General features: G+C 36.2%; 1 protein-coding gene across 4 annotated transcripts in view; it reads left to right on the forward strand.

Moving 5' to 3' along the window:
- The window catches only part of LOC129265385 (zinc finger FYVE domain-containing protein 26-like), a 59632-nt gene that overhangs the window by 13926 nt on the left and 19439 nt on the right, over nt 1–26267 (forward strand). Inside the window, exons 10-29 of one of the 4 annotated variants that reach the window (XM_064102236.1) lie at nt 930–1010; nt 4432–4616; nt 5018–6149; nt 6712–6832; nt 7466–7707; nt 8458–8687; nt 9519–9688; nt 10249–10334; nt 10925–11025; nt 12776–12868; nt 13384–13612; nt 13935–14542; nt 15438–15662; nt 17444–17599; nt 19077–19310; nt 20083–20148; nt 21018–21197; nt 22148–22243; nt 22845–23007; nt 24088–24150. In XM_064102236.1, coding sequence (XP_063958306.1) covers nt 930–1010; nt 4432–4616; nt 5018–6149; nt 6712–6832; nt 7466–7707; nt 8458–8687; nt 9519–9688; nt 10249–10334; nt 10925–11025; nt 12776–12868; nt 13384–13612; nt 13935–14542; nt 15438–15662; nt 17444–17599; nt 19077–19310; nt 20083–20148; nt 21018–21197; nt 22148–22243; nt 22845–23007; nt 24088–24150 — 4461 coding nt within the window. Of the gene's footprint in view, nt 1–929; nt 1011–4431; nt 4617–5017; nt 6150–6711; nt 6833–7465; nt 7708–8457; nt 8688–9518; nt 9689–10248; nt 10335–10924; nt 11026–12775; nt 12869–13383; nt 13613–13934; nt 14543–15437; nt 15663–17443; nt 17600–19076; nt 19311–20082; nt 20149–21017; nt 21198–22147; nt 22244–22844; nt 23008–24087; nt 24151–24786; nt 24985–26267 lie in introns of all 4 variants that reach the window. The other 3 variants (XM_064102234.1, XM_064102237.1, XM_064102235.1) reach the window with 3 other exon arrangements.

Consider the following 26267-nt stretch of genomic DNA (forward strand, 5'->3'; position numbering starts at 1 on the left):
CTAACAAACATTACACATGACAGAGATGGTATATTACACTTATATTAGCCTCTGTCATAAGACAGTGCAATTAACTCTAATCAATAACCTCACCACATCTTTTTTTAAAGCAAATGAATGTTAAAATATTTTTTTTTATTTCTAACAGTATCACTTGTTCTAAATGCCTTGTCTTAAAAACCTCATACAATATTATTCTAGGTAAATTTTTATTTAAATGAAATGACTAATAAAATGCTAATTTAATTGGCTTATTTAATGTATATAGGTCTAAATTGATTGAATTCAAATAGGGCGAATAATAATGACATTCACCACAAAGACTTCATCTTTATGTGAATAGGATGTTCATCTAAAATATGTTATAGATTTAATACAAGGCCATATATTACATGTATATCCTTAGATTTGATAGTTGCATTAAAGGTCCAATCTTAAAGGCATAGACTTTGCCACGACTCATACAACAAACAAAAAACAAAACATGCTGGAAATGACTGTGATATCTTAAAAAAGAGGTATCTCAGACATGCCTAATTTGTGAAAGCAAAATAGATTAATTTGTCTCGTAAGTCATGGCAGCATATTTACCAATAATCTTGGGCCTTAATACTGCATTCATTTTTCATATTCATATAATTTGCATCGGTTATCTCACTCATAAATGCATGCCTACAATCTTTTTTATATGCAAACATGTCTCCACCAAATTAATATTCTATTAATTTTTTTTATGTTTTGTAATGTTCATCAATTACCACAGTCATGCGTGCACATCCCACAATTTCTTTCACACACACCCCTACATGTATATCACCCCTATCAATAAATGGCTTCTGCAAGTTATGTCATTTAGTTGTGTTCCCATGTACTGTTGAATGGACGCTGGAGAAGATTGGTATCACATTTGTCGTACGTCTTGCCTTTAGGCTGGAGTAGTTCTGAGCCGGGAAGTGGTAACATGTCAACGCAATCCCAGACACACCTGAGTGCAGGTCCGATGTCTGCAGGTTAGCCATATGTGTCCTGTCATGTCTTGTCTTGTCTTGTAAGAAGCTTTAGTGCAGTCACTGCTTGATAGTAACAATTAATTTCAATTTGGCCAAAATTCAAAGTTGATAGATTTGCAGCACTTAAATTTTATTTTAGTCTGTAGAATTAATTGATTTATATTAATTGGAATATAGAGTTTCATTTCTGCTTATTTAGTTTTTTGGTCTTACAGAAACAATTTGTTAACTGTAAAGTATACATGTATACATTGTATGTATATCTATGCCAATGTATCAAATATTTATCTGCAAAATGCTTTGGTATTTTTTAAAGGGAACATAATTTTGATCATGAATACATCACACTCTTGACACTATAGAGCCTTGCCTCTCTTTGGTACAGTATAGTTACATTTAGCATTCACACAAAAACAAGAAAATGTGGCAAAATAATTAATAAAGACCTGAACATTATTATGCCTTAGGTGAAGGGTGAGCTCATGATATATTTTTGTAAAGTAGTATACTTTACTAACCATGATATATACACAACAAAAAAAGTAAGTCCCCCCTTAACAAACAAACATCAATAATTTCCGAACCAATGCGATTTTTCAATATATTTTTACATGAGCGTATAGGTAATTTTATAAGCTACCCTCTGAGTAAATGTTATGGACATATTTTACGTCATGCTTCAGTGAGCACCGTCAGAAGGCAAAAATGTCATTTTTCAAAAGTCACAAGCCAAATATCATGACTTTGATTCCATTTTATTGGAACTAATTCTACATTCTCATCATGAAAAATAGTCAGAAGGCTTGTAAAAGGTACTTCATAAAAGACGATACAACTTTTTTGGCTAAATTTCACGGTTGAATAAACAGAAGTCCAAATTTGCTATGATTGGATTTTTTACACATTTTTATCAATAAAAATGATAGAATATGATGACAGTTATTTTGGGGAAGAGTATCTTCAACAATATTCATTGTTTCACGGTTCAATGAACATTTATTGAAAACCAAAAATACGACTTTCAAATATCATAGGCAAGTATTTTTTCATTTTGGTAACTGAAACTGATCTTTTATCAACTTTTTTGTTATGTTCATGACCAATTAACATGCTTCAATGATTCAAAGGCGTTTAATTAAACATTCACGCTTGAATGAACATGTATAATGTGATTAACTCTTTTTTTACGTTATTGGAAAAAATGCAATTTGTAACTATGGATATCTGTCACAAACCTCCTTGCATGGTTCATTTGATTTGATTTTTACAAAAATCCAGATGATTAATGCATCAGTGAGCACACAATATTAGAAAATTATGCAAGTGATAAGAAAGTTCAAGGCCTTGGCCCCACTCTGTGCCGTATCGAATTGTTATTTTGGTGTGCGCACCATTTGGATAGTGTTACTCCGAAGCCATGTGCGAAGTTTTATGAAATAACTGTTGGCAGAAGTAACAAAAACCGTCCATGAAACAAACCCTCATTTGTTAAAATTTTGACTTCCTCTCTCATAGACTTGTGTACATTATGGGTGCATATGTTTAAGAATAAGTAACCCCTTATTCAATATGGTGGAACTTTTTTTCAAGGCTGTCTTTAGCAATATCATTTGGCAGTTATGTTTATCAACCTATCGGCAGAATTCTGTGCAAAAATGAAATCGATTTGTTCATTTATGGATGAGTGAGCACGCATCAAAGTGGGAAAATGGGTATTTTCAATGTCACAGACTCATTTTAAAGGGTAATAAGGTGAATATTGGGGGCAACTTCGGTTTCAAATGTGACTTTAATTTCTGTTGCTTTATCATCCATCATTTCTATCACCACACACTTTCCGAACTTTTAACATTTTCATGGTTGAGCGAGCACATTCGAATGCTTAGGAATGAATACTCTTTATACTGCATAAATGTATTATTTTCCTAACAATTTCTCACGATCAGTTAGATTTATGTACAAATCAGTGGTGGATCCAGAATTTTAAAATGGGGGAGGGGCCTATAATAAGGGGAGCCACCAACATTTTCAAATTTTAATATGACCTAACAAGTTGTAGAGGATACTACCAAAAAACCTTATGATGATACGTCACAATACAGGGGCCGCGGAACGGTTTTCAAAGTGTGGGGGAGGGGCTGAGCCAAAAGTGGGGGAGGGGGCTGACCATGCAAAAAATTACAATTGTATGGTCATTTTTACATTTTTGTACATGCTTTTGGAAAAAAGTAGGGGCTGAGCCCCCCCCCCCCCCCACCCGCTTCCGCGGCCCCTGCAATATTGTGCCCACTCAACCATGAACATACGATATCAAAATTGTGTGTGGAGTGGCTAAATGATGGATAGTAAAACAGCATTAACACCATAAAATTCACCTAAAAACAACTTTTGCCCAACTTTGTATTTGCACAATCTGAAAAACGACTCTTGTGACTTTCAAAAATTGTCATTTTTAATTCAATCTTTAATTACTCATGCATGACTCAACCGATGAATCTCATTTTCCCCCAGGAGTTGCTTAATGAGTGCAGAAAACCACCTACGAAATATCATATCTCAAAATAATTCCGTTCAAAAGTTACAGCAGTTTGATTTAGGGGGGACTTACTTTTTTTGTTGTGTATAGATCAATCATCTCTGAGAGAAAGCAGAATATGAGAGAAGCAGAAAGGTCATATTCTGAAGTTTGAAGTAAAATGAAGTCAGAAAATCTTCGGCTGTCTGGCAGACTTGCCTCTTCTATAGTAATCATAATGCTATCCCCAAAATATTTTTTTTTTAAATGCTGAAAAAGAAACTTTGATTAGTAAAGAGAAAGGCACTATAAGAAACATTATCTTTTTCTCTGACTTTCTCACACTTTATTGGCCAAATGTGATTCTTTCACATGTATATTTGAAACGATTGTCAATAAAAATCCCACAAAAATTGAACTGATCATTCCCTTTTCCCATATTTTTCTGTTTCATACAAGTTCAACTAGATTACACGTAGATTCCTTTTAAGATATTGCCACTTTTAATAGTACATGTAGTTACATTCAAGTTAAAATTCAGCATTGCTTGTAGATGTAACAGTTTCATAGGAAATAGAATCCATTGCAAACATTTACCAAAGACAAGTGAATATTTTCTTTTTGTAAATGGTCTCAATTTGTTTAATTCATCATAAAAAAAGAAACAAAATGCAATAATCATCCATACCCTCATTCGATATCATTATTGATATATTTTTCAAACTGACTGAGCAATGTAAAATAGCTATAGCTGTAGAATAGTTATAACTTGAGTTGCTGATTATTATAAGATCCAAAATCCAAGTACATCCTCCGCCAGACTTGCCAGGACCTGTTGACATACATGTATTTTCAGTCATTGTTACTTGATGCTTGATTTCTGAATCATTATCATGGCTTTGTTAGGTAATAGCAGCGGCACCGAAAGAAGAAAAAGAAGGAAGCATAAGAAGTGTAGCTCCCATCGAGGATCCATCAGTCCTAAACCTTTTCTTCATCATGACAGCAGCATCGTGGCTCAGATGCTGGCCTCAGAGGATACCCTGCTTAGGATGTGCCTCAGAAGGGGAAACTTTGCACAGGCACAACAGGTTATGATAAAGATGATCCAACATTTTAATTTCAGCAGTAATTGCAACTTTCTTAGTTCCTTATCCAGAACATTGGTTTAAACCTATAACTATAGTCTTGTAAAATATGAAGTTTACCTATGGGTAGCCATATGCGACACAGTGGTAGATGTTCATTTTATCAGTACATTTGGCCATCAAACTATTAAGAATGTTTGGGAATGAAGACTACTTGATTTTTTATCTCTGTTTTGAAATGGGAAAATAGCCCAGTAAACTTAAGAAACATACAGTTAAGATATTTCGGAACGAAATTATACCGTGGATTATTAAGATAAGGGTTTTAGGGGATATATATCTGCTTTAAGTCCTTGAATATGTAAGATGAACGTTGTTAGTGTATATCCTTTGTTTTGTTGTAGGTCATCAAGATATTTGACATGAAGGACAAACCAGAGGTATCTGAAGTTCACTTTGCATCGCACTGGCAGCAGGCTGTTGGAAAACTCAAAATCCTGGATAAGTCCAAGAAAGGTTCCTCCTCCAGCAGCACTGTTACCTCTACACAGCAGCCTAAGACTGGAGGAATACTTGGAAGCATCGCATCAATTGCTGCTGCTGGTATTGCATCACTATCTTTGTCCGGTGTCATTGATGATCTACTGAACAGTTCAACCTTACCGATGCTACCTCAGATTGAAGACATCAGTGGAGGAGTGGTAGCAGGTGCTAGCCCTGGCTCAAGAGGTGGTAGCAGTATGCTGTGGCAACAACTCAATTCAATTAACATTTCTTCTATGATCATTTTTGATCTTGCATGCACTGCCAGCCATTCTTGGAAAACCTGCAGCGAGCTATTGGATGTGGCTATGAGTCGTCTCAACGTGGATTCTGTTCCAGAACATGGCAGTCCTGGACCTGAAGTGAAACTTACCAGTTCATCTCAGGTTGTGTCAAGCCCCAAATTGGATCAGTCGCAGTCTCTGCTTGGAATATCAGCATTCCTTGGACAGCTACATAACCTGATAAACCCAATCTCTTCCAGTTCAACCGCTTTAATTCGTCCTGAAGTCATGGAGTATTTCCAGCGATGTGCCTTGGATGCTCTCACAACTGTCTCTGCTCCCTTGGAGCCTTCAACCCTCCGTGCTCATGTTAACTTTGTTCTTGAAGTCCGTAGAGGACTAGAGCTTATGACCAAGGCCCTTCAAGCATACCAGGCGGATGAAGAGTGTGGCCTCGCTGAACTCTCTCTCAAGTTTGGAGATAGCCCCAAGCATACCAGTAGTCCTAAACGGGGTGCTCGCCACCCCAGCCCAAAGCAGAGTCCTACCAAGACTAAGACTAAGCAGAAGGTTTCTGATATTAATCATTCAGTACACCAGCTACTCATTGCTCTTGATAAGAATGTGATGCCTAGTTTTATGATGGCCTTTCCAAAGAATCGAAGATCTGATGATCAACCAGTTAACCCAGCTAACTATCTTCTGACTCTTTATAACCATCTCAATGTCTTGGCTTCTCTTGCTCAGGATGCACAAGGTTGGCAACCAGGTAAGACAGTGTTTGGACTGCTAGGGATATATAACAATGTATTTCCAACATTCAAAATGTGCATTCATGCCTTCAACAAAACATGAGAACCTAAGTTATTTAAACATAAAAAAAATATATTTATGGTGTCCATACTATATCAAGCCTGAAATGGCCACCTTATACAAAAAGTTAATAAATGAAATGATTACTTGTCTTAGAAGCTAAGTATAATTCATTCACTTATAAAATTGAAGTGATCAATCTAACTGTTTAACAGGTAATATTTGCTCCTGATTCATGAGAAGTTTATTTCTGACTCTGTTATGCCTATATGACACACATAGATTGTAGACTTATTGGAGTGTTAATATATATTCTTCATTTCAGTGATGTGTAAAATGGTTAAAGTGTTATTTTATTTTGTTAATTTTCATTAATGCGGTACATTCTCGCTCACTTTCATCAGATAAGCCTAATATATATATATACATTATTTATATGAAGGATTGATCAATTTCTTATACCGTCTCGGGAGACAAACCATTTATTTGTTTATCCAATATCATCCTTTATATTACAGGGAGTGAGAGGCAGTTAAAAGTGGAACGAGACCTGTGTCAAAACCCATTTAGTATCCTAGCAGAAAGTCCCAGTCTCTTACTTGGTCGGCTGATGTTTGCTAATCAGATTCCACCTGTCAGGTATGTACTTGAACTTGACCTTTTACACTTAGTTACATGTACATGTATTTCTATGTTTCTATGTGCAAAGTTAATTGAAAATCAAAGGTGAATATTTTAAGATACCATCTTTTGGATTTGTGTTATTTAGCTGTCCATCAAAATTATGTATGACCCTTCAAATAATTTTGATGTGAAGTAGAGTTCTTCTTACTTGTAAGTAAATGTTACTCTATTTGGTTTTCTAATAATTGCAATGTAATTGTGGCAGGAATAATTGTCGCATTTGAAATATGCACTTACAGGTTACAAAGTTATTTTGTGGGTAAGAATCTGTTTGGCTCTTCGAATTCAAATGGAAACTTAAACCTTACCTTGAAAATCATCACTAGTAGGTGTATAAAGGGTCAGTCTTTGCTGTTAAAATATAGGATGTGAATCATATGCCATGCAATTTTGCAGGTACTTTTAATTTATTCTTGTGTGACTTTTATCCTTGTGAATATTGATTAATTAGCATGATGACATTTTCTTTATCTCCTCTCTACTCCATCCCAAACCAATTCATAGCTTATACTTCTCTATTGTTTATGTTTGGATTACTGTGTTTTAAACAAACAATGTTTTACTCTGTTTCTCTGTATACACTTTCAGGTTAGAGAGTGTTGCTAGTGAATTGAGGTTAAACCTGATTCAAATCATCATGCAGAGCTGCTGTCCTGCCATCCCTATGATGCCCCACTCTTCTGTCATTGATACACCTGCCCCACCCCATACAGTAGATAATGTGACTGTACTCAATGAAGGGGGCGTGGCAGGGGAGTGGCCTCACCCTGTGAGGAGACCATGTGTGGTCGTTGAAGAGCTTCTCACCAAGATCATCTCTCTCATGATGAGTGAGTTACACATTTCTTCCAGTGTGTATTATTCATCTAAACTACCTTGAAGTGGTTTCATTCCATTCTTTTTAATTTGATTGAGTGATGGTAATAAATCTTCTACATCTCTCTGTCCTGTCCCATATTATTATCAGTTTGGGCAACATGCTTTTGCATTCAGTGATCCCACTCATGAATAATATTCTTCTACATATGTATCACTCCACTTCTCTCGAGTCCTTCATAGTACTTACTGAAAACAAAAGTTTGTATCCTTATTTGATGTTAGCTGTTTTTAGATTAGGATTTTTATGCCTTCGCCCATTGTAGTTAATTGTCAGAGGCATAATGAGTTATCCATTTATCTGCATGTCCATTTTCATTCACATAATAATTGAAGAACCCTGTTACAGATCTACTTCTTACTTGGCTTTTGTATCCATGGTGATCTGATTTAATTTGGGGTCATGTCAAAGGTCATGTTAAACCTGAAAATATCTTGTTGTTCTTGTTGTAATTAAATAACCATTTGACTCATCCATAGGGATTAATGATCTTATTACATTTTTGGCCCATTATGGTTAAAATTCATTTTGTAATGAAATTATCTTAGTCTCTTGATAAGTGAAGAACATGCTGAGGATTCAACTTCAGACTTGGCTCATGTATCCACATCCGTAATCTTCACAACAACTGTATTAAACACCTCCCTTGAGAATAATCCTTCTCTTCATAATTAATTTCTGAATTCCTCTCTCTTTCTTTCAGAGCATGTATCTGGTGAGGGATCAGATGCTGCCTTTGAGCTGAGTTCTGCTGCTGGTGCATGCTCTACCCCTGAGTACTGGGACATAGTCATGTCTACAAGGGAACTCAAGCATGTAGACATGGATCTCCTACAAACCAATGAAGATAAGCTGTGTTTCTTCACCAATCTCTTCAATCTCATGCTTGCCCATGCTGCTTTGCATCATGCCACACTTCAGATGAATGAAAAGGTAGGATATGTTATCACATAACTCATTATCATGGTTAGTAAGAAGGTATTGTTACAAGCTACTGAAGTAGGGGAATTATATTGGTTGAATATTGGTTGAGTGCACATTTGTTGTAGAATCCTATTAAATTGTATGATTCTTTATCAGGTGCCCTGTTATATAGAACTTGTTATCAATGGTTATTGTTAAGGGCTACTGAAATGGTACAATTTGATTGGTTGAGAGAGGATCATACGTTTGATTTAAAATTTAGTTTGTGTGCTTTATAGTGTGATCGAGCAGTGATATATACAGAAGCGCCATGGTGTAGCGGTTCTGACTCTCACCTTGTATCAGAGGGTCGTGTGTTCAAATTCCGCCATGGCCTAGCATCCTTTGGCAAGGCGTTAATCCACACTTTGCCACTCTCACCCAGGTGCTAATTGGGTACCGGTAGGAAACAACCGTCATTGTGGTTGGTTTAGCAAGTGTGCGCCTAACAGGCTGCTAGAAAGCTATGAATCCAGTGACAGGGTAATGATAATTGTGAAGCGCTTTGAGCAGTCGTAGATTGATAAAGCGCTATATAAAAGCCAATTATTATTATTATACCCAGGGGTGTTGTGCTGGCCTAGCCCCCTGGATTCCCATTTCCATTTAGACGTAGCACTGTATATTTTGATATTTTAACATACTTATTTTTATTCACATCAACTTTTTACAGGGACCATGTGGTTCAAGTTTGCAACAGTTCAATCATCATCAATTATATGTATTATTCTTCTTATTTAATGCAGTATATTATGAGTTTTTGCCAAAAGAGTATTATTTTTTATATCTCTTATGATTCAGGGCAATACCTTTACACTGGGTCATACGCGGCATTACTCTCTTGGGCGTGGGGCTACTAACCCTGGGTCTATCATGCTGACCTCCCCTGGTATCAATAGTGGAATGGTCCTTGACCAACTTAGTTATCTGTCTAGCATGGCTTATAGAGTTGGTCAAATGGGGGTCATCAGGTAAGTTTCTGAAAATATGCTTATGAATTCACCTACAAGTATGTCAAGATGTAGTTGAAAATAAATCTTGTTATGGAATAGAGTGAGGTTATTGGTGTTGACTGGGATATACCTACTTACTGCACAAGTCTATAGATATTTCAGAATTCAGTAGACAACAGATTAAGATTATGGAATGTTAGTATTAAGATTAGTATTGACTGAACACATTTGTTTTATGCATGTTTCATCCACTTCTATTTTCATTTGAATATTCTGTGAACATCTGTATGATCTAGACATTTCCAGCAAGTAAAAAATGGGTCAATGTCTTGTTTGATTGGTTTTGCAAATTCTCTTGAACACTGTCACTTGCATGAACAGGTAGTCTGTTGGAATGTATATTGATTGTTTTACGTATTGGTTGAAAGTTTACTTTTCACATGCTTGCCAAAAAGAATTTTAGGAGTTACATGTTCCAGTTGCATTTGTTCAGTGAAGACAACTGGTTTGTGTAATGCATGAATGATGTAGCCCTTATGGACATCTATTAAAATATCTATTTTCTCTGTATCTCACAGTGCATTTGATCTCCATTATGTCATTCTGCGATCATCATTACCTGTCCCTTTAGTCTTTGGAGATATCTTACAACATAGACTTCATGGTATGTCAATAGAAAATGTAATTGTCATGTCAATTTGAAAGTCTGCCCTGTATCTATTTCATTTAAATTTAGTAAATAGTTATATGTGCATTTTCCAAATCTTCACTTGTAAATTTGAAAAGCACCATAAATTATATGTAGCAGGGCAAAGGTCCTCTGACAAAGTAAACAAGTAAATACAATAAACTGAGATGAAAATAGGCAGAATATAAAAATATACAGAATGTGGTTTTGAAATGATGGTGATTTATATTTTAGTTATCCACACAAATGCTCAGATTTTAATCTAAACCAATATGCAGAAATTCTATATCTACTTATTCTCATTGACATTCAATCGTCTTTTGACAAAATATTTGTACTAAAGTGTTATGTCGCAATTATTCATCTTCATTCAAGATGTCCAAGTGTCTGTGATGACAGCAGTTTCTAACTCATAGCAACAGCTAGTTTTTAATCCCCAGCTCCAACCCACTGCTTTGGTCATGGATTTCTTGTTTGCATGCATCGTAATGATGTATGCGATGGCATTGTCACTGAGTAATCTATTCTTTTAGCATTACTAGTTTTAATACATGTTTCTTTTCTAGTATTGGGAGAGGATGATCCATGGTTGAAGTACATCCCATCCCCTGACTCTAGAATCACCTTTGTGTTTTGCAATGGGTCTGCCTCATCACCACGTCTCAGGGTTAGTTCATTGCATACTTTGTATTTATCCTCTTGTGATTTACTTAATATCTTACATGTGATAATGTATACCTTCCATTTATTTTATAAGAATAGATTTTAAATGCGACTTTCCATGTTCATCAAAAATTAACAAAGTGGTTAATTTTCGTGGAGTTTGGTTTTACTATTATTGTCTCGCCTGCATAGCAGAGCGAGACTATAGGCGCCGCTTTTCCGACGGCGGCGGCGGCGGCGGTGGCGGCGGCGGCGGCGACGGCGGCGGCGGCGGCGGCGTCAACATCAAATCTTAACCTAAGGTTAAGTTTTTGAAATGACATCATAACTTAGAAAGTATATGGACCTAGTTCATGAAAATTGGACATAAGGTTAATCAAGTATTACTGAACATCCTGCCTGAGTTTCAGGTCACATGACCAAGGTCAAAGGTCATTTAGGGTCAATGAACTTAGACCATGTTGGGAAAATTATTTTCAAAATCTTAACCGAAGGTTAAGTTTTTGAAATGACATCATAACTTAGAAAGTATATGGACCTAGTTCATGAAACTTGGGCATAAGGTTAATCAAGTATTAGTGAACATCCTGCTCGAGTTTCAGGTCACGTAACCAAGGTCAAAGGTCATTTAGGGTCAATGAACTTTGGTCAAGTTGGGGGTATTTGTTGAATTACTATCATAACTTTGAAAATTTATGGATCTAGTCCATGAAACTTGGACATAAGTTTAATCAAGTATTAGTGAACATCCTGCCTGAGTTTCAGGTCACATGACCAAGGTCGAATGTCATTTAGGGTCAATGAACTTTGGCCAAGTTGGGGGTATTTGTTGAATTACCATCATAACTTTGAAAATTTATGGATTTAGTTCATGAAACTTAGACATTAGGTTAATCAAGTACCACTGAATATCCTGTGCGAGTTTCAGGTCACATGACCTGATGACCATGGTCAATGGTCATTTAAGGTCAATGAACTTTGGCCGTGTTGGGGGTATATGTTAAATTACCATCCTAACTCTGAAAGTTTATGGATCTAGTTCATAAAACTTGGACATAAGAGTAATCAAGCATCACTGAACATCCCCTGTGAGTTTCAGGTCACAAAACCAAGTCAAAGGTCAGTTAAGGTCAATAAACTTAGGCCATGTTGGGGTAATTGTTGAAGTGCCATCATAACTTTGAAAGTTTATGGATAGAGTGAATGAAATGTGGACATGGGTGTAGTTGACAGTCTTAAGTCTCTGTTCAAATGTCATTTATGGTCAATGAACGTGGTATTATGTCATTATATGAATGATGTTTTTGTTAATGATTATTTTATAGTAGTTTTCAAAGTTAGCACTGCTGCTATATCAAATTGCGTAATGCAGGCGAGACTGCCAGAGGCGTTCCACTTGTTTTATAATTTGTTATATGTTATTATGTAAGATCATTAGTTTATTTTTTTTTTATTTTTTTTTTTAGAATAATAATCCTCAAAAGATTGTCACTGTCTCTCTCTTTTTTAATCCTTCCTTATGCAGTAATTGATTGCAAATATAATCTATATTATTTGTGTATCAGGCCTTTTCTGAATAATTGATGATTTAATTTGGAGAGTTTGTGTTTGTAAGATTAGAAATGGTTAGAATTTATTTGATGTATAGTTACTACTTTGATTATTTTCATCTCAAGACTCAAATATAAATAGAGTTCATAAATTAAATTAATTATTAAAGATTTAACTGTTGTCTCTTGATTGTATCCTTGTAGGTACTGAGAGTAGATGATTTGGATGAACAGTTGACTCTAGCAATGCAGAATCATCTTGAGGCTGGAGTAAGGGTGGATGAAAAACTGAATCAGGTATGAATTGATATTTGCCTCTTCTAAGAATTTAATGGTTCTGATAAGGTTTTATTGTTCAAAGTAATATGAGAATTATGTTAGGATTAAGGTAGGTTTTTTTGTTTTTTTGGGGGTGGGCATTATTTGTAATTTTCCAGGGGAGCAATTCTTGCTGAACCAATGATTTGGAATCTACATGTATATGATAAAACCTGACATACACCAATGTTCATGTTGAATTAAACAGAGGAGGTAAATAACAATGTTAAAGGATCTCAAGATCTTTTACAAGGTAATCCTGCTTTTGGAAATGAAGTAATTTTAAAGCTTCAAAGACATTTTACATTGTGATATTTCATAATCTTGAAATGAAGGCAACATTCACTTATATATTGCTTATGAAAGTAGGCCTGCTCATGATGAATAACTTTGCAACCCCTCTAAAGTGGTGAAATAATTCAGTCTATTTTTTAGAAGTAGTAATGTTGTATGCATTTTTTTAACTGATCATTCGTGTTTGTTTGTCTGCATAGATTATCATTCCTCAATCTCTTGAATGGTTCCGCAAGGACTTCACTGGTTCCACCCTACCAGTCAATGTAGATCATGGTAATATCTACATGGGTCTACTGAGGGTAATCACTCCTCATGTGTCTCAGTATCTAGGTGATAAGCTAGAGGATTATACCATGAAGTACCTACCAAGGCATATTGAACTTGAGAGCAAGGCAGAACTGGTCAATGGGGCTGAAGATGGAGCAGGTATTTGGCGAAGAATTTATCTAAACATTAGGTTTTCATTGTTCAGTAAGTCAGGGAAAAGTGATTTGTTTTAAGGAGCCTCAACAGGTTTAGTGTTATGTGCAGCACTTTGTAACCACAAAGGCACAAATTGTGATATAGTGGTTTTGACAGGTATGAAAATGACATTTAACCTTTTAAGATTGAGGAAAATTGTAACTGAAATTCATATAGATATTATATTATCTTGATAGATTATATATTTATGCGTTATTTATTTATTACTTTGATTGATTTCACTGTAATATTTTCTATGGTCTTTCTACTCAATATTTATTGACAGACTATCCTCCAAAAAAGAAACCTCCATTTCAGCGGTCTAACTCAATGAGGTTCAAGATAATGGTTACACCTTATGACCGAACCTTCAGGTATCGCTTCTATGGTCCATCCGATAACGCAGTACAACCTTTAACACTGAAACGTAGACTCTCTGTCCCAGATAACTTTGACTCCAGTGGACTTGGCTGGAGTTTGATAGATGCACCTGCAGCCGAACCTCCTTTCTCAATGACAGAGCCAACCTTGAAATACCTTCACTCAAAGTCCAAACTGGTGGCATCGCTGGCAGGCGTGGTCAGTGCAGGGATCGGTGAGAACACTGATGCCTTTGCCAAAGATAAATCCATTGATGAAGATATGCTGTCCTCTAGTGTTGGTAGTCCTGCAAGTCTTGTTTTTGAGGATACCTTTGGGAGTGATAGGACATACAATCCTAAGTTATCAACCATGACCAAAGTCCTCCAGCATTTGGCTGGGTATCCCATCATGCAATACTATGTTCAGTCATTCTTCTCAGAAGTGTTGTCCATAGCGGGTAGCTCAAAAGGCAATGACTGTTTAGATGAGAAGGAGGTCAGAGCGAGTCTTCTTGCCGATACACGCTCCAAGGTAACTTTAATCTTACAATCCACACAGTCTTTTGATCTGTTTTCATGTTCAAATTTATGAAATTCACCATTGATTTATCATTTATAAAATACTCATAGATAAGTGTAGCTTGTAGAAGCAAAGGTAAAGTAATGTGCACATGATCATTCCTATCATAGTTTATTATTTTTAGGCAAACTGGTAAATGCATTTGTTGATCCATCAATATATGGAATGTGTCTGCTTGAGGCAGCACTGCAGCAGAATATATTCAAAATTTCACTTCTTTGATATTGTATATGAAGTATAACTTTTGATATATGCAGTCAGAAAGAAGTCTTAGAACTCTTGTATTGCTTTGTCAAACATTTGGTTCACAGATTATTGGCCCTTAAATTACATTTTCTTCTTGTTATTTTTACATGCAATATTATTGAAATCAAGTGCCCTGGGTCTAAACGGAGTTAATTCCCTGGTGTCCTTAGGCAAGGCATTATCATCTATCATGATCCTTGAAGAAAACCAGGGCCCTGTCTTACAAAGAGTTATGATTGATCCAATCAACCGTAACTCTATTGAAATCCATCAGTGTCATAATTTTTTTAAAGGAAATTTGCACAGTGTCCTTTGTAAACAAAGAGAAGCACAATGAGTTTTCAAGAAAACAATGAATGCATGAATATACATCATAGCTGGAAAATATTTTGAACAAACATGCATAATAGATGTTGACGTTGCTGGCCATCCATAGTTGTGATTGATCGGATCAATCACAACTCTTTGTAAAACGGGCCCCTGAAGCCATCAAATCTCTGGTTGCTTTGATAACAAGGCGTCATGTTTTTTTTAACATTCAGGTGATAGTTACCACCTTTGAACCTCAAAATCCTTTTCTTTTTATGACATTTTTCTGAAGGAGGTTCTAGGTGTCCTGAAAGAAGCAGTAGAGTTGCTTGTATCCAGCTGCCAGTGGGAAGCAGTCATGAAGCTTGTGGATACTATACATTGCATTGGTGGGACTGAAAGCTACACTGTCATCAGGGACTTTGCTGCATACTGTGCTGGTAACCAGGTCAAGGCAGGTCAGATGACATCATGCTCCAAACCAACATGGCAGTGTTTGTTGACAGTCAGGAATAAGGTATGATTAAAGGTTTTGGTGGAAGTAATACTGGGATGAATTTATCATATTGGTTGGAAGATTTGATGTATTTTCCTGAGTTATTATTGGATCATGATTGTGGTTATTAGTTCTGTTCATCCGTTTTATGATATATTGTAACCATTTCTTGATTATTGGTGTAGTGACATAAAATAATAAATTATGAAAACAAGTCTGAAGTTTGAGACTATCAAACCAAGAAGATAATTTAAGCGCATTTTTGTTCCACAAAGAGGTAGAATTAATGTTCATTGGTCAGTACATAGAATATCTGCCTCACCAACAGGCTCTATCTATGAGTCAATCTCTGGTTGGTTAGTGACATCCAACCCACCTACATGTATAACTATGACCCCATTGGTGAAGACATGGGGCATGTATGCAAATCAATTTCCAGGTCTACTAATTCCAAGAAGTACGATGAAGTGCCAAGCACCAATATTGCTTGCATCAGAAAGAAAGAAGAAGTTTCACTGTTGAGAAAATATTCATACTGTAAGGATAGAAAATTAAAGGAGAATGAAACCCTTGAAACCAGCTGAATCCATATTAAAGAGAAAAATCAAAGAAACATATTGTTGAAAGTTTGAGGAAGATTGAATGAATAATAAGAAAGTTATGAGCATTTGAATATTGAGATCACTAATGCCATGTAGATCCTCCCATTGGCAATGCGACCAAGATCTGTGATGTCACACACGTACAACTCCCTCATTACTTTAGTACTTATTTCACTTATATTCTCAATTTTATAGAGTCTATCACAAGGTGAGGTGTTCTCTTTATGAGAGGACAAGTACAGAGGTTTCACAACATTATATCATTGATGAATCGTTTGTCATAAGATTAGAATGAGCAAAAAGAGATGTTTTGGGGTATATTTTCAGTGTCCAAAAGGGGAGAGTTGTTCATCTGTGACATCATAGATCTTGGTCGCATTGCCAATGGGAGGATCTCCATAGCATTAGTGATCTCGACATTCAAATGCTGATAACTCTTTTATTGCTAGTCCTATTTTACTCAAACTTTTGTTGATCTTATTCTTTGATTTTTCGGCTTTCGCAAAAGCTAACTTGCTCCAAGAGTTTCATTCTCCTTTAAAGAAAGTTGTGGAAATTAGGAGAGGTTAAACAATCGCAAACCACTCGCTCAACCACTTGTTCATTCACTCGCTCACTCACTTAATCAGTACTCTCAGCTTATGGTCCTCACTCAACTTATGATTATTTCTTACTGAATCACTTATTACCGCTCAACTTGGATATGGTGTTATTCTTATGAACGATTAATGTCACATTCCGCATTTATGTCAACAATATTTGTGAATATACTACGAGAGTGAAATAAACGAATGTTCATGTGTCATACAAAGGAGTGATTGATTGATTTATAACGGAGTGCGTTTCGATGTTGACTAACGTTTACCAAGTTTCTGTAGCTTAATCGTGCAAGAAGCTACAATGGGCTTTTTTACCACCAAGGAATCTTGCGATAATTGATCATCCCTACACTATTGATTTACTTTTTGATATCATTACATTACTGACTCAATGTTTGAATAACCCAAGTACTGTCAATCTGTTGCTAAAAACATCTCTGTTCAGCTGTTTGCCAAGCTGCCATCAAGATTACTTCTGCAAGGTGCATGAAATAAGGTCCAGAACCTGCCCTAGCTTGGACTATACCAAAATTCAAAACTAGTATTTTTATTATAGAACATGTATACCTATGTTGATTGTTTTCCTATTTTTTGTCATTAGATACTGAGAGACAGGGCAGTGCTTGCTTCCTTAGATAGTCTCCCTATTGAAGATGCCCTGGAGTTGCTAGAATGTTGTGTGTTGGACAATAGGAAAGACTCTCCCTTGAACAATATCCTGCACACAAAATTTCAGCAGCTGAAGATGTACAGAAAGGTAATTAGAACTTATTGTATTCATTAATGGCTATAATATTATTTTTTCATTCTGGTCAGTGGATTATATCAGTCTTACAAGCACACCAAGTATTCACCTTTCGCCATTTCCTGGGGGCTTTTCCTTTCTGTAATTAGATGTGGTTCCCATGATGGTGTTCAAACTATGATAATTTTTCATTATACCAGGCATCCATTCAACACTTGGGACCTGCTTCATAAACTTGTTACAAGAATAAATTTGCAATAATAGATAGCTATTGATATTGTTTGATTTTGATTGGCTGATTGTAAATTTTTAATACAAATTGTGCATTTGTTATTAATAACAAGTCTTTTTAAGTGGGACCTGGGTGAGAAATTGGCAAATATGCAATATTTTTTAGCCAACATTGCAAGAGACAGTCTCGGGACTTATAAAATGATAAATATAAATAATGATAAATCCATAATTTATTGTTCGAAATAGACATGAAATGAAATACTCCGAAAATTTGCTTTACCCACTTGATCGTGGGCCCGGCAGCCGCTGTGCAGCGCCAGATCGACGAGGCTCTATCCCTTTAATCGTTGAACGCCAAACAGGGTAGCAGCAACTCCCATCTTTTAACGTCTTTTGGTCTGACGTGGCCGGGGTTTGAACCCCCGACCTCCCGGTTGTGAGACGGACGCTCTACCAACTGAGCCAACACACCGGTTATCCACTGAGCCTCTTAATTTATGCTTCCTTGTGATTCTTTTAGTATTGTGTGACTACATGTTAATACATTGATTGAAAGAATTTCTAATGGGTGCGGAGGGGGAGACTGACCAATATTCACCGGTGTGTTGGCTCAGTTGTTAGAGTGTCCATCTCACAACCGGGAGGTCGGGAGTTCTAACCCTGGCCACATCAGAACAAGACGTAAAAAGATGGGAGTTGCTGCTGCCCTGTTTGGCATTCAACATTTAAGGGATAGAGCTTCGTCGATCTGACACTGCACAGTGCCTGCCGGGCCCATGATCAATTGAGCAAAATGAATTTGTGTAGTATTTCTATTTGAGATTTGTATTTTGAACAATAAAATATGGATTTTCGTTTCATTTTCATTGTTTTTTATTCTTTACAAAACTAAAACAATAGAATGAAAATTAATGAGTAAAGGGCTCTAAATTATACATGCTATTCTATTTTAGGGGGGGGGGGTGTAGGTTAGGTATGTTCTGTAAGGTTAATGTTATAATGGCCCTGTAGTATTAAAGATACAATTGATTGTTCATTTAGTATTATTGTCAGTTCATGTCAATCTTATTATCAAAGAGTTACAGTTGATTGAAATATCAATTGTATTTATTTTCATGCTACAACTCAAAGATCTAGTACTTGAACTTTGTGCCAATTGGCTTGAATGTAAGGGTTGGTGTACAATTTATTACCATAAATTTGCTTGATTTTTTTCTTATGTTATAATATGGTCACTAATTTGTTTACCCATTAGATCACATTCTATGCTATGCAATACTCTCCACCGCTCTCACTTGGAGTTCTTCAGGGAGGAAGTACTCCCTCTGACCTCTCGGAGGTCATTCGACCCCTATGTACATGGCAGGATGTCCAGGATGCTTCTAAAACCAGTCCTGATAGTGTTCTCAAGCTGCTGATGTCTGCTTCAGACTTTGATCTGGCCAAGGATTGGGCAGAGCTCCATGGAGTTATTGATGATTACCAGCAGGTATATAGGCATTTATGCAAATAAATCCTGTATTATTAGAAGGGGTATTTTAAATTTGATCGAGAGAAACACTGAGAAATCATAAATAAGCATTGGAATTGAAATGTATTTTGAAGATGATTATTTTTGCTTTGTGATTAAGAGTGGCATAAAAAACATGATTATCGCATTGGATAAGTAATATATTTTGGGGAGGAGAAGTTTAGTATCAATTTAGAGTGATATATATAAATGATAACTTAATAATTGAGTGATTAATAGTTTTGTGATGACTTCTTGTAAAGATATTATTTCCTGTGAGATCATGTGAAGAGGCTTGTGAGTGGATGAGTGGATGGAGCTATAAGGAAATTAGATTTTTTTTTCTTGACAACTTGTTGAGCATGTATATTAGTAAGTCATTTTGGAATTTCTGTGTGCAAGTGTATCTTACATCATTGAATGCTTTATTTTGTATTTGCTATAAGCCTGTAATGACTTTATGTTTCATAGGTAAAGACAAACATATATGATAGGGAAGGAAATGCAGACATATAACCCTGTCCTTTATATCATTGCCTTGGTGCAACAATGCCCTAAGTGCCAAATTTCTAGGAATCACATGATACATTAGCACCCTTACTCAGTTTTCTAATGTGTGGAGCCTAAGGATTCTTATTTCAATGTGTCAAATTGATATGTGGTGCCAATGGCATGCTTGCTCCATCACAATGTTACCATGCTTGTCTAACATCAATGACATGTGAATTTCTCTCTCTCTGACCTCTCCTAGACTATCCTAGTCAACCAGTTGGAACATTTATTATGCAACAGTTGTAACAACCTTCAGGTTTACCAGGTATGTTCACATTCCATCATTGGACAAGACAAAAACAGTACAGAAATATTGAAAGAATCACAATTTAAAAATTACAAGATAATGAAATCATAAAGAAGATTGAAAAGTTTATTATAACAGAATGGCAGACAAATATATATTGGCAAGAAGATAGAACTGCACCAGTGGATCTCCAGAGGATGGTGATGATGGTGACATCAATTTTAGTGATGTTCCTTAATTTTGGGGAAAATAGGTATAGGTATGTTGTTCAGCTGCTGCGGTAAATGCAACCCTGGCTGTTGACATTGATAGTTTATATCATTGAGTATCAGCTATATGCCATACAGAGAATGATGAATTAATGATATTCATATAAATAGAAATCCATTAAAAAAGTGCAGAACTGTTTACAAATATGTCTGAACCCATATACATGGTGCATTGCTTAAATTTGTTATCAAATTTATATGGCTTGAAATGTTGGTAATGTGAAGTAAAATTTGAGAAAGATGTGGGTTTAGAAGATTATAGAATTACCCAATTAGTCGCCATTTCAGAATTAAAGTACATTAATTGCATGTGGTACAGCTGTGAAAAGGTAATGCAGTCTTGACGTTGAGTTACCTCTCTTCACTTCAGCCTGCTACTAAAACCATCGCTACTCAAGCCATATTTAGCTCATCTCATCTGGTTTACAGATCTGGTTTACAGTCCTTCTCAGGACTTCACTCACTTTCAAGAAAAGAATACCTATAATTTCTCTTTTGCATCCTTTCTCGTCTTTCCATTTCAATTTTTCTGCCTGTATTTCCTGTCCCTTCATATTACACATGGTGAACCCTAAACCTTCTCCATGTAGTCTTGATATTGTTTTTATATCTTTTAAGATACTTGAGGATGTTTGTAGCAGTGAAGAAACAATCGCCATTTGTACTCAGTTGCTTGAGTCCCAGAAGATAGCTCTACCCAGTGTAGTCTTCTTGGTCCATTATCTCCTTCATAATTGCCTTGATGAGCTATCTCTGGAGAGGGCTGGAGGACTACATGATATCAGTATAGGTGCCAAGGTTAGTCTCCGTAATATTGTCGTCTTCCCACACAAAGGCCGTTAGTGCAGACTGCTTGTCGCCTTCCGGCATAAGGGCCGTTAGCGCGGACTGCGTGTTGCCTTCCCGCACAAATGCCGTTAGCGAGCACTGTTCACTGCACGCTAACAGACTTTCTGCAGGAAGGCAACGTGCAGAGTGCGCTAACAGCCTTTGTGCGGGAAGGCGACCGCTAACGGCCTTTGTGCGGGAAGGCGATGATATGTTTCTCACCAGCATTGGAAATACAAGCATGTTGGCAAGAGGGGGAACAGAGTTTCTTAAATGTTGGCACACTGAAAGTGGTGGGTGACCACAGAATTTCTCTCAACTCTCCAAAAAATATTATCCCTTTAAAAAAGGAAAGCACAGTGTATGAATTTTTGGCAAATGTTGTTGGGCACTCTCCCTCTGTGACCGCTGGATCTGCGTCTGTAAGTAGGAGCCAACACCAAAAAGTGAAATGGTGACTGGCTAACACAGGATTGATCTGTGCTTGTTTTTTTAATCATATGAAATTCATCTATTGCTGCTAGGGCCACGTGACCTTAAAAAGTTGATGGTGCAGAAGAGTGAAATGAGCCATGACTGTCATTTAATCCAGGGATAATCTTTTGTTGACATGACATGATGGTTTCATTCGTCAATTAATTCTACTGGAGTTCAGACATGGTGTTATCTGTCAAAAGATCTTGCTCCTTTCTTCCCAGCATGATATATGTTGTAGGGAATATCTTGTGTATACCTTGGAGGGAATGAATTTACCCCCTCACCTAAAAAAAATATCTAAATATATCTTCTTTTTTTTAGAATTGGAATGTGATGTAGCAGGTTGAGCTTGTCAAGAAAAGTGTTTAGGGGTAAATTTTGTCAGTAATTATAACTATCCTTATTTAGGTATTTATTTGTATGGTTTTATTTTGTTGATATAGGTTCTGCTTTGTTTACCTGAGAGAGTGAGGGGAGAGTATCAACATATCATGTCTAGACCAGACCTGTTGCTGGAACAGCTACTGATGAATCTCAAGGTTGGCTTTCTCTTAGGCTTCATATGTCAGTGAAACTTAAAGAATATTTGAAGACACTTAAATGCCAAGAAAATGGAGGGAGCCATCATTCTTGCTTCTTTTGATTATGTCTCATCTTGAAACTTTCACATGATTTGGAACATGAGTTGCAAAGTAATTTCTGTTTCTGGATAGGGGCTCAGTTACAGTATATTCTTATTAAATTACAAACCAATTGAAACTTAATTCAGAATCAATGAGGTTACATTTTGTTTGTTTTTCAAAGTTCATTCATCCTGTTTTTAAGCATTTTTACACTCTTCGTTCATGATATTTTTGACATGGCTATGCGATATTTGGTGCATGTTCAGAAATTATGTGGTGCGACACAAAGATAATTCTCCACCTCCTCCCCTCATCATCATCAGTACCACTGTTGTTGTTGCCATTGTCTTCATTATGTAAGTCATAGTCAATCATCACAGTCATCAAACCATCATCATCACCATCTTCACCACCACATTCTTTTCTTCATCACTCATCACCATCACCTTATATTCACATTCATGTTTCAAACATCCAGTTCACAAACATTATCCTAAAAATTTGTTATTTTGTTTAGATGAACCTTGCATCCGATGTGCAGGCGACACTCCAAGAAGAGCTCCAGTCATCGCGTTTCCCTTCTGCAAGTCTATCTGAAAACTCCATCAATGCTCTCATCTCCAAGTATGCCAGAGAAGCTATCCAGATCCCAGTTGCTCTTCTCAATACTTCTTTGTCAGGTGAGTGATGCACCATGAAGCTGATCGATTCTATGACACTTGCTCCCATTAAAAATATACACATCAAGCCTCACATAAACTGAACCTCAAACCAAACTCTTACCTTAATATTTACCCTCATTTTATTAAGAGCAAGAAAAGGAATTGATTTTAACTCAAACCTAACCCCATGTCTTTCAAGAAGTTATAACATTACATATTGTTTTGGGAGTAAGTGTCATGTGTCTTGCGTGCTTTGCTTATCCATAGCTCAAAATTAGCCCCCAAACCAGTTATTTCAGTTCTTAGTGTGTTGAAAGTATGCTTGATATCTGTTTTTTGCTGTCAGGTTCTTACTGAATTAGCCAAAGTTTGATTTGTACAGTGTCCTATATTACTGCCATGTAATAGACCAGTTTATGAACATATTCCAAGTCTGTGCATAATATTCAAATTATTCAAATTCTATGCATCACTAAATTTTCTGAGTGATATTCAGACTTAATATAAAATATATTGTGTGTCTCATCTTCGCCAGAAAGATGCATATACAAATTTGACTATGTTATAAACTTGGTTTATGTTATCCTGCTTGATTGTGCCACCCTGTAGTTGAGGTTTGTGTGTCCATTTGCAAAACGTCAATGAATTTTAATAAGACCAATTCCAACAGGTTTAGTTGTATTTTAAATGCTATATGGTTGTTTGATGCAAATTTGTCCCCGTATGGAGAGATTTAGTAGGATGCTTGTAAACTCACCAAAGAAATGTATGCCAAAATAGCTTGGATTATATTTCCATTTAAATTAGATTGTTTTCATGCAATATTGAAAATCGATAAGTTGTGGTGCTGGTCGTATATCATATTGCTTGTTTAGTTCATAATGCAAAGTGTGCTTTCTACAATATCAAAATTATTTTATCAATTTATGATATAAAAAAAGTTTGGTATCACTTAAAGTAGCATTTGATTATTAAGATACTAGGTATCGTATCATATTATCATATATTTTCTATACACATCATTAGAAATATCTATTTCATGTATAAAATGACATGATTATAATCCTGATTTATTTATTATTCCATCATTATTCTCAGACTTCGTTGTAGTAAATGATTCATGTTGTGAGATGGGTGATCTGCCAGAGTCTCATTATAAAGGTATTAATATATTTTTAACAGCTACACACAGATGCCTTTATAGGGATATCAATGGTATATAAAGAAAATCACCCAAAGGATATTCTATTGGCAGGAAGGAAAGCATGTAGCCACCTCCATTATAGATATTTAAGTAACATTTAGAGGACTCTAGTTGCATGACACTTTATCATCGATGTTAAGGTTGCCATCAGTGGTAGCTACCGTGGCAACAGGGCTTAGCAGCCAATGAAAATAAAGATTACCATGGTAGATACCATTTATGACAAGATTATCAATATTATCATGGATATCAAGTTTATTTATTTGGAATATAGATGGGCAATTCCATAATGTAAGTACGTCTGACCCCCGATATTTGGGAAATTCCTGAAATGATTTTAAAATTATCCTGGCTTGACCTGTTCATGAATTAAAGTAAAAATTGTTGAAAATTTGGGTCTTACATGTACATACAAAAAAATGTTGATTATTTTATGGAATTGCTCAGATGTGGTTTGCTTCATAATTTTTATTTTGTTCATCTATGAAATTCTCCCATGCATGCCTGCATTCAATATCCTCAACCCCGACACACCCACTTTCATTGCACAAAAAAATCCTTCTCTTCTGCCCACTCACCCACAACGCACGCAGACACCGACTCCGCCCTGAACCAAAGCTTCGCCCTAGCCTCGTATGCCTCGGCCCTGTCACCTCTTGGCCTGGTGTCTGCCTTGAAGGGACGTCAGTTCTTGGCATCAATGAGGGGTCGTGCCCCATCCCCTTCCCCCTCCTCTGTCTCCTCCTCTTCTTCTATACCGGTCCCTGAGAGGAGAAGGCAAAGCACCAGGGGTGAGTTGGTTTCATGTCCTTTAATGTTTCATGTCCCAGATATCTTGGTAGTGTTTCACAGACAGTTTAGTGTGGCTTAAAGTCATGCTTAAACACCAACGTGTTCATGACATTTAAAGCTGAAACTCGTTCATTAATTTACAGTAGCAGCTATTTCCTGACTATTATCTGGAGCCCCTAACACAAAGCTAAGCAATGATCGTAGAACAAATTTTCACGATTGATTGCATTGACTACAATGTACAATCAATCGTAAAAATCAAGCGTACGATCAATTGTCATGCTTTGTGTTACGGAGCCCTGGTCTGGTCTTATACAACTTGCAATTGGAAATTATGTGCAATTTTTAGTCACACTCAAATCTTTGTAAAACACCCCTGGTATCTTAAATATTTGGTGTCCTAGAATTTACCTGGTGAAATTTATGTGGTTTGTGTGGTAACCTTTTTTTGTTTGTTATGTGTCCTTTTAGTGTCAGTTATTACATTATGTCTGATCTCAATTTTCTGTCGTTTCAAGCTTATCACCTGTAATCTTTAGAATACTTGGACCGAATGGTGATTACTGTTGGGTTGCTATAAGATCAATGGCATCTTTTTGTAATCCTGAGCTCTGGGGTGTTCCACAAAGATGTAAATTGTGATTCAACATCTCACTTGATTTCCCATTTGCATGTGTTATATACTGCATTGCATCACTGCATTGGCCAGATCATGCACAGGAGGTTATGTTCTACTATCTATCCATCAATGAGATTTTGAGTTAAATAACATTGTACACATCATACTTCAATCTTTGTGGAACACCACCCAGGGATATCTTTCTAACTCTTGTCTACAGTCTTCACTATGCCATTATTGAATATTTATCAATTAATGAAAAACAAAGCAAGATGAAAAAGCTAACAATATTACCAAGTCACTGGAAGGTTGCCACAATAGTGTTTGCCATATTTTAGTGATTCCAGGTTAGATATTAGAAAGTATAATAATAATACTAATAATAATCATCAGCCAAATCGCACTTGTCCTATTGCTTCTGCACTAATCACTTTCATTATTAATGCAAATTGCCTTTTGAATCCTATTCAAACGATTCCTACAAAGTATCAAATTAACAGTGCTTCCTATTTGGTGTTTTAAAAAGACAGTATCTAGGTTAGGTACAACTCACCTCTGAACTTTCATGAAAGGGTAGTTTGTTGGGGATAAGTGGGGATAAAAATGTCATTTTGTTTTTACCTGTCCAAAGACTTAAATTGTTGATCGAACCATTCTTGTATT

Source organism: Lytechinus pictus, chromosome 7, assembly GCF_037042905.1.
Source record: "Lytechinus pictus isolate F3 Inbred chromosome 7, Lp3.0, whole genome shotgun sequence".
In the NCBI taxonomy this organism is placed as follows: domain Eukaryota; kingdom Metazoa; phylum Echinodermata; class Echinoidea; order Temnopleuroida; family Toxopneustidae; genus Lytechinus; species Lytechinus pictus.